The 10,000-nt window shown below is 40.5% G+C and overlaps 1 protein-coding gene across 1 annotated transcript in view; it reads left to right on the top strand.

Moving 5' to 3' along the window:
- The window catches only part of LOC137984411 (doublesex- and mab-3-related transcription factor A2-like), a 350,662-nt gene that overhangs the window by 329,006 nt on the left and 11,656 nt on the right, over nt 1-10,000 (top strand). Inside the window, exon 4 of the mRNA XM_068831591.1 lies at nt 9,221-9,547. Within this exon, the coding sequence (XP_068687692.1) occupies nt 9,221-9,547 (327 nt within the window). The remainder of the gene's footprint in view (nt 1-9,220; nt 9,548-10,000) is intronic.

Raw genomic sequence — 10,000 nt, 5'->3', positions numbered from 1 at the left:
CAATACAGGCTTAAGCTGCCTGACCAGAAATCAAGTTGTGCTGATGTGGTGACGACGTCTCCCCACAAGCAAGTGGTGTGTACCAGATCAGGACAAGTTATAAAACCAAATATGGTTTCAAAGAACTTTGTACAATAGCAAATGTTCAAGGAAGTTGCTTAACTAGAACCTTTCGTTTTTTTTTGAGACCACATTCAGTAGTGGATAATCATTAATGACAGTTTCTCAAGCCAAAGGGACATTAAGCTTTATGTTATCTTAAACTCAGTTTTTTCAGTCTCAGTCCATCCTTTTACAGTGTACTGAATTATAGATTTCTTCCCTTTTGAAGGAAGATAATATGCAATATTATGACCAATGTCTGGGTCATTCAAGTTGTTGGTTGACATGTACCTTTAAGTTTCTTGACTACATCGTAACAACAGCTGGTTCAAAAGAGAAAAATGTCATTGGCAACAGGTCTCAGTAAAAAGCCTTAATTCATTGCAGCTATTTTTTGTGGTCTCTTTTATTAGTGTCAATAACTACCAGTAGCTAGCCTTAAATAAAATCAGGAAAATAACCACACAGGAAGGAGGTAACACACAATGGCAGTAAGGTTAGCCTTTTCATTGAAATAATAACTATTGTCTCGGAATCAGGGAATCTGATATTGGGATTTCCAGGGAAAAATCCTTACATTTGCATCAATGTTGCTTTCTTGACACTATAAGCTTGGGCTGTCTGTGAAAATAAGTATTCAATGCAATTTAAACATTCAGCCACGATTTCTTGGCTGATTGGTAAGGTAAAGTGCATAATACCCTTGTGCTGACAAAGTTTAAGTTTAGGCAAAGATGCCATTGTTTTTTTAATGGACAATTTAACCAACTTATTTCTGACAGTCCTTTTGCATATATGCTCCTTCACTGTTGCAGTTAAAAGTACTGAAGAGCCTGAAACATCTTCAAGTGGCACCCCAGCTCATGGTCACACACCACAGTCAAACAAACCCAGCAGTACCAGAAATCATCAAAATTCCGGAGAAGCAACCCCTTCAAATTCCTCTACGGCGAAAATATGTCCAAATGACGCTGAAAGAGCTACAAGTGTGGCACCACAGAGCAATACCCAAATTGATTCTGATGTTCCATTTCAAAGCAATGGAAGTAGTGACGTATCATCAACTAGCATTACAGACACAGGTCAATCATCAGAAGCACTCCAAAATGAGGCAACTGTCAATGATTTTAATCAAATCTCAGGTGAGTGATGGTTTACAGTGATACATTGAGAGTGTAAAAATCTGTTCACTCAGTACTCAACATTTTTAGTTTTGTTTTGTTTGTGCATATAAAGTAGTAACCATACAATTACCAATCGATTCTTCTAAGTTTCTGAGCTTGGTGATTTGATGATAATGATGACGATCATAGTAATTGTTGACTTTCTGCGAACAGAAGCTGTGAGGAGATGGTCCCCAAACTGGGGCTTAGAGACTAAGCGTCTTCTGGAGGATTAGGGTGATGCCAATGACGGCAGGACCTGCATTCCTCTCAACACATCTTGAATCCCAAGACTTTCAAAAAGTCCTCCAACCGACCAGACAACCAACAACCAGGGCACAGTCTTCGTCAACACTGATGCATCTTTCTGATTTTCTTTGCCAGAGGAGAGTAGTGTGTGATTTTCTCATCTTCTTTAGACACTACATCCTCATCCAAAGGCACCGAGAAAGTGACAAACGTCCACTCCTGAGCCACTCGGTCCACCTACAGTAACGTCTGGACGATTATGTTCCATCTTCTGTGTAGTCTCGACACTCCTATCCCACCAGATGTTCCTATTCCCATCCTCTGATACCCTCACCCCATCAAGAACCTCCTTATACCACACATCAGCACACTTCACATCATACTTCCGACAAAGCTCCCAGTACACCCTGAACCCCAGCCAATCATGCCTCCTCTGATACGCCCTCTCCGCCACACCAGTACAACCATTACTCCTTCTCAATTGTGGTCCAAAATAACCTCATTTGCAAAGCATGTTCCTGAGCAGAAAAACATACTCCTCCGTACTCTTCTCCAAATACCCAGCTCTAAGCCACTGCCACAACTTCTCATCACGTCCCATGCGACTTCTTCTCCCCTTCTCCCGAAACGTCTCCTTCCTTGTCTTCTCCACCTGCTTCTTGTACTCCTTCTTCATTTCTCTTACAACCAACGTCTGTCCAACAACCTTCAACATCCGCTCGTCACTTGCCTTGACATATCCCAATAGACCAAGTTCCTCCCCCTTCTCCTTTTGCTCTACATCGCTTTACAATCATTACAGAACTAACTGTATAGATAGACAGAAAGACAGATAGATAGATTGGTTGGTTGGTTGATTGATTGATTGATTGATTGAAGCCTTAAAATTACAGCTCTTAAGGGCCTTGGCTCTGAAACACCAAACCGTTGCTATGCACTCCTTCAAATGGTCTTTACTCGAGTATCTTTAACTCTACAGTAATTTTTTTTCACTAAGTGTGTTCTATTAATCATTTCTTTGTCTGGCTCGACTCACAACCATATTTGGTAAATCATGTGACCAAAACAGAAAAGCGGCCGGCCAGCTGTTCTGAGGCAGTCGCATTTTGTCACGCAAACAAATAAAAGACTGAGGGAGGCTTGGGAAGAGGAGAGAAAGAAGGGACTTCACCCTTTCCTGTAACCGACGCATTCAGAATTTCCCGTTGCACCAGCAACAGGAATTTCAGATTGGTCCGTTGACAATGCAGCACTGTCAGATTCTTTTGTCGAGTTAAATGGAATGGCTTCAAACAAGTATTGAGTCATTATTTCTGCAGAACAAGCTCGGTCTTCTGACTTTATGATTGACGAGTCGTCCGTTCTAAACACGAATTTGTCCTTGATATTTGAGGACAAACATCTCACCGTGGACACTTGCCAAAACAATCCAAAATTCAACTTAACATATACACCATGTATTCTGCAAATCCAGCCAAAATCTGAGGCCTCTCTCTGCTTAGCTTTTCTACCGCTCTTTTTACCGGGCTTCTTTCAAGTGTTGCTGTTGAAATTCAAAGTAAATACAGTAGTTTTTGTGCGGTTTTCTTTCCAAGTAGTTGATTGAATTCGACGTAGACTTAAATATTCCCATGCCGTTACTGTAGTTATTTTGAGTGTTTCTTTACATTAGCGATAAAAAAGTTGGAACCATCTGTCATATCACTTTCACTATTTAGATTAGCAGATTTGATGATTCTAAACGTGTTGGTTACAGAAAAGGGTGCAATCCTTTCTTTCTCTTCTCTTCCCAAGCCTCCCTCCTGTCTTATTATTCGTTTGCGTGACAAAACACGACTGCCGCAGTCTAGTAAACCTCTGTTTAGTATGCATTGTCAACTAGAAAGAAAAATTCTGCGAAGAAAAAGCAATCTTCATCAGAAACCAATACCATGAGCAGACTCTGTGAGACCAGGGAAGACTTGAAACTGTGAAGTCTTATGGCACTGATTATGAGTGAATGCTGTGATGATAAATGGAAGTCCATTCATCTTAACCAAGTATTATTTCAGCTTGTTTGCCTGGGACTTTCAACACCTCAGTTCCAGTCCCCATCAACTAAAAGAGGAAGGGGAAAGCTGACTCAAAATTTAAGATCATGAAGACAATTATATCTTGAAGGCTAACAAATGGAGAGAAGGTGTGTGGAAATTAAGCCATCATAAAATTTGAAGTCACCTTTGCCTTCAGAGGATAGCTCCAACCTACAATGTTTCATGTTGCGGAGAACAGTATCCTTGCCATGCAAAGAGTTTCTGGACAAACCCAAAGCCCAGTCCTCAGTTGGAGCCCAAGTTTTGAAGACAAGCATTATTGTGACGTTAGTGCCAAAACATTACCCATGCAGTCTCATCATTAGACAGTCATACGTTTAAGTACACCCTGAGCTACCAGCGATAGCAATTGAAAAACCTGGCGTTCTTCTATAGAATGTAACTAACCCTTGCAGCTACCTCGTAAATGTGAATGGCTGCAAGTATCACCAAAATCCACCCACCAAACACAATCTTTTCAACCTGCAAGTTCCCCTTAGTAAGCTGTTCAACAAACAAAACCAGTTCAAGCCACAGATCATTCTATAAGTTGTCATTCTACTCACAATACAGGCTTAAGCTGCCTGACCAGAAATCAAGTTGTGCTGATGTGGTGACGACGTCTCCCCACAAGCAAGTGGTGTGTACCAGATCAGGACAAGTTATAAAACCAAATATGGTTTCAAAGAACTTTGTACAATAGCAAATGTTCAAGGAAGTTGCTTAACTAGAACCTTTCGTTTTTTTTTGAGACCACATTCAGTAGTGGATAATCATTAATGACAGTTTCTCAAGCCAAAGGGACATTAAGCTTTATGTTATCTTAAACTCAGTTTTTTCAGTCTCAGTCCATCCTTTTACAGTGTACTGAATTATAGATTTCTTCCCTTTTGAAGGAAGATAATATGCAATATTATGACCAATGTCTGGGTCATTCAAGTTGTTGGTTGACATGTACCTTTAAGTTTCTTGACTACATCGTAACAACAGCTGGTTCAAAAGAGAAAAATGTCATTGGCAACAGGTCTCAGTAAAAAGCCTTAATTCATTGCAGCTATTTTTTGTGGTCTCTTTTATTAGTGTCAATAACTACCAGTAGCTAGCCTTAAATAAAATCAGGAAAATAACCACACAGGAAGGAGGTAACACACAATGGCAGTAAGGTTAGCCTTTTCATTGAAATAATAACTATTGTCTCGGAATCAGGGAATCTGATATTGGGATTTCCAGGGAAAAATCCTTACATTTGCATCAATGTTGCTTTCTTGACACTATAAGCTTGGGCTGTCTGTGAAAATAAGTATTCAATGCAATTTAAACATTCAGCCACGATTTCTTGGCTGATTGGTAAGGTAAAGTGCATAATACCCTTGTGCTGACAAAGTTTAAGTTTAGACAAAGATGCCATTGTTTTTTTAATGGACAATTTAACCAACTTATTTCTGACAGTCCTTTTGCATATATGCTCCTTCACTGTTGCAGCTAAAAGTACTGAAGAGCCTGAAACATCTTCAAGTGGCGCCCCAGCTCATGGTCACACACCACAGTCAAACAAACCCAGCAGTACCAGAAATCATCAAAATTCCGGAGAAGCAACCCCTTCAAATTCCTCTACGGCGAAAATATGTCCAAATGACGCTGAAAGAGCTACAAGTGTGGCACCACAGAGCAATACCCAAATTGATTCTGATGTTCCATTTCAAAGCAATGGAAGTAGTGACGTATCATCAACTAGCATTACAGACACAGGTCAATCATCAGAAGCACTCCAAAATGAGGCAACTGTCAATGATTTTAATCAAATCTCAGGTGAGTGATGGTTTTACAGTGATACATTGAGAGTGTAAAAATCTGTTCACTCAGTACTCAACATTTTTAGTTTTGTTTTGTTTGTGCATATAAAGTAGTAACCATACAATTACCAATCGATTCTTCTAAGTTTCTGAGCTTGGTGATTTGATGATAATGATGACGATCATAGTAATTGTTGACTTTCTGCGAACAGAAGCTGTGAGGAGATGGTCCCCAAACTGGGGCTTAGAGACTAAGCGTCTTCTGGAGGATTAGGGTGATGCCAATGACGGCAGGACCTGCATTCCTCTCAACACATCTTGAATCCCAAGACTTTCAAAAAGTCCTCCAACCGACCAGACAACCAACAACCAGGGCACAGTCTTCGTCAACACTGATGCATCTTTCTGATTTTCTTTGCCAGAGGAGAGTAGTGTGTGATTTTCTCATCTTCTTTAGACACTACATCCTCATCCAAAGGCACCGAGAAAGTGACAAACGTCCACTCCTGAGCCACTCGGTCCACCTACAGTAACGTCTGGACGATTATGTTCCATCTTCTGTGTAGTCTCGACACTCCTATCCCACCAGATGTTCCTATTCCCATCCTCTGATACCCTCACCCCATCAAGAACCTCCTTATACCACACATCAGCACACTTCACATCATACTTCCGACAAAGCTCCCAGTACACCCTGAACCCCAGCCAATCATGCCTCCTCTGATACGCCCTCTCCGCCACACCAGTACAACCATTACTCCTTCTCAATTGTGGTCCAAAATAACCTCATTTGCAAAGCATGTTCCTGAGCAGAAAAACATACTCCTCCGTACTCTTCTCCAAATACCCAGCTCTAAGCCACTGCCACAACTTCTCATCACGTCCCATGCGACTTCTTCTCCCCTTCTCCCGAAACGTCTCCTTCCTTGTCTTCTCCACCTGCTTCTTGTACTCCTTCTTCATTTCTCTTACAACCAACGTCTGTCCAACAACCTTCAACATCCGCTCGTCACTTGCCTTGACATATCCCAATAGACCAAGTTCCTCCCCCTTCTCCTTTTGCTCTACATCGCTTTACAATCATTACAGAACTAACTGTATAGATAGACAGAAAGACAGATAGATAGATTGGTTGGTTGGTTGATTGATTGATTGATTGATTGAAGCCTTAAAATTACAGCTCTTAAGGGCCTTGGCTCTGAAACACCAAACCGTTGCTATGCACTCCTTCAAATGGTCTTTACTCGAGTATCTTTAACTCTACAGTAATTTTTTTTCACTAAGTGTGTTCTATTAATCATTTCTTTGTCTGGCTCGACTCACAACCATATTTGGTAAATCATGTGACCAAAACAGAAAAGCGGCCGGCCAGCTGTTCTGAGGCAGTCGCATTTTGTCACGCAAACAAATAAAAAGACTGAGGGAGGCTTGGGAAGAGGAGAGAAAGAAGGGACTTCACCCTTTCCTGTAACCGACGCATTCAGAATTTCCCGTTGCACCAGCAACAGGAATTTCAGATTGGTCCGTTGACAATGCAGCACTGTCAGATTCTTTTGTCGAGTTAAATGGAATGGCTTCAAACAAGTATTGAGTCATTATTTCTGCAGAACAAGCTCGGTCTTCTGACTTTATGATTGACGAGTCGTCCGTTCTAAACACGAATTTGTCCTTGATATTTGAGGACAAACATCTCACCGTGGACACTTGCCAAAACAATCCAAAATTCAACTTAACATATACACCATGTATTCTGCAAATCCAGCCAAAATCTGAGGCCTCTCTCTGCTTAGCTTTTCTACCGCTCTTTTTACCGGGCTTCTTTCAAGTGTTGCTGTTGAAATTCAAAGTAAATACAGTAGTTTTTGTGCGGTTTTCTTTCCAAGTAGTTGATTGAATTCGACATAGACTTAAATATTCCCACGCCGTTACTGTAGTTATTTTGAGTGTTTCTTTACATTAGCGATAAAAAAGTTGGAACCATCTGTCATATCACTTTCACTATTTAGATTAGCAGATTTGATGATTCTAAACGTGTTGGTTACAGAAAAGGGTGCAATCCTTTCTTTCTCTTCTCTTCCCAAGCCTCCCTCCTGTCTTATTATTCGTTTGCGTGACAAAACACGACTGCCGCAGTCTAGTAAACCTCTGTTTAGTATGCATTGTCAACTAGAAAGAAAAATTCTGCGAAGAAAAAGCAATCTTCATCAGAAACCAATACCATGAGCAGACTCTGTGAGACCAGGGAAGACTTGAAACTGTGAAGTCTTATGGCACTGATTATGAGTGAATGCTGTGATGATAAATGGAAGTCCATTCATCTTAACCAAGTATTATTTCAGCTTGTTTGCCTGGGACTTTCAACACCTCAGTTCCAGTCCCCATCAACTAAAAGAGGAAGGGGAAAGCTGACTCAAAATTTAAGATCATGAAGACAATTATATCTTGAAGGCTAACAAATGGAGAGAAGGTGTGTGGAAATTAAGCCATCATAAAATTTGAAGTCACCTTTGCCTTCAGAGGATAGCTCCAACCTACAATGTTTCATGTTGCGGAGAACAGTATCCTTGCCATGCAAAGAGTTTCTGGACAAACCCAAAGCCCAGTCCTCAGTTGGAGCCCAAGTTTTGAAGACAAGCATTATTGTGACGTTAGTGCCAAAACATTACCCATGCAGTCTCATCATTAGACAGTCATACGTTTAAGTACACCCTGAGCTACCAGCGATAGCAATTGAAAAACCTGGCGTTCTTCTATAGAATGTAACTAACCCTTGCAGCTACCTCGTAAATGTGAATGGCTGCAAGTATCACCAAAATCCACCCACCAAACACAATCTTTTCAACCTGCAAGTTCCCCTTAGTAAGCTGTTCAACAAACAAAACCAGTTCAAGCCACAGATCATTCTATAAGTTGTCATTCTACTCACAATACAGGCTTAAGCTGCCTGACCAGAAATCAAGTTGTGCTGATGTGGTGACGACGTCTCCCCACAAGCAAGTGGTGTGTACCAGATCAGGACAAGTTATAAAACCAAATATGGTTTCAAAGAACTTTGTACAATAGCAAATGTTCAAGGAAGTTGCTTAACTAGAACCTTTCGTTTTTTTTGAGACCACATTCAGTAGTGGATAATCATTAATGACAGTTTCTCAAGCCAAAGGGACATTAAGCTTTATGTTATCTTAAACTCAGTTTTTTCAGTCTCAGTCCATCCTTTTACAGTGTACTGAATTATAGATTTCTTCCCTTTTGAAGGAAGATAATATGCAATATTATGACCAATGTCTGGGTCATTCAAGTTGTTGGTTGACATGTACCTTTAAGTTTCTTGACTACATCGTAACAACAGCTGGTTCAAAAGAGAAAAATGTCATTGGCAACAGGTCTCAGTAAAAAGCCTTAATTCATTGCAGCTATTTTTTGTGGTCTCTTTTATTAGTGTCAATAACTACCAGTAGCTAGCCTTAAATAAAATCAGGAAAATAACCACACAGGAAGGAGGTAACACACAATGGCAGTAAGGTTAGCCTTTTCATTGAAATAATAACTATTGTCTCGGAATCAGGGAATCTGATATTGGGATTTCCAGGGAAAAATCCTTACATTTGCATCAATGTTGCTTTCTTGACACTATAAGCTTGGGCTGTCTGTGAAAATAAGTATTCAATGCAATTTAAACATTCAGCCACGATTTCTTGGCTGATTGGTAAGGTAAAGTGCATAATACCCTTGTGCTGACAAAGTTTAAGTTTAGACAAAGATGCCATTGTTTTTTTAATGGACAATTTAACCAACTTATTTCTGACAGTCCTTTTGCATATATGCTCCTTCACTGTTGCAGTTAAAAGTACTGAAGAGCCTGAAACATCTTCAAGTGGCGCCCCAGCTCATGGTCACACACCACAGTCAAACAAACCCAGCAGTACCAGAAATCATCAAAATTCCGGAGAAGCAACCCCTTCAAATTCCTCTACGGCGAAAATATGTCCAAATGACGCTGAAAGAGCTACAAGTGTGGCACCACAGAGCAATACCCAAATTGATTCTGATGTTCCATTTCAAAGCAATGGAAGTAGTGACGTATCATCAACTAGCATTACAGACACAGGTCAATCATCAGAAGCACTCCAAAATGAGGCAACTGTCAATGATTTTAATCAAATCTCAGGTGAGTGATGGTTTTACAGTGATACATTGAGAGTGTAAAAATCTGTTCACTCAGTACTCAACATTTTTAGTTTTGTTTTGTTTGTGCATATAAAGTAGTAACCATACAATTACCAATCGATTCTTCTAAGTTTCTGAGCTTGGTGATTTGATGATAATGATGACGATCATAGTAATTGTTGACTTTCTGCGAACAGAAGCTGTGAGGAGATGGTCCCCAAACTGGGGCTTAGAGACTAAGCGTCTTCTGGAGGATTAGGGTGATGCCAATGACGGCAGGACCTGCATTCCTCTCAACACATCTTGAATCCCAAGACTTTCAAAAAGCCCTCCAACCGACCAGACACCCAACAACCAGGGCACAGTCTTCGTCAACACTGATGCATCTTTCTGATTTTCTTTGCCAGAGGAGAGTAGTGTGTGATTTTCTTATCTTCTTTAGACACTACGTCCT

Source organism: Montipora foliosa, chromosome 2 (assembly GCF_036669935.1).
Source record: "Montipora foliosa isolate CH-2021 chromosome 2, ASM3666993v2, whole genome shotgun sequence".
Lineage (NCBI taxonomy): Eukaryota > Metazoa > Cnidaria > Anthozoa > Scleractinia > Acroporidae > Montipora > Montipora foliosa.
Note: the sequence above shows the minus strand (reverse complement) of the source record. Positions and strands in the feature narration are given on the sequence as shown.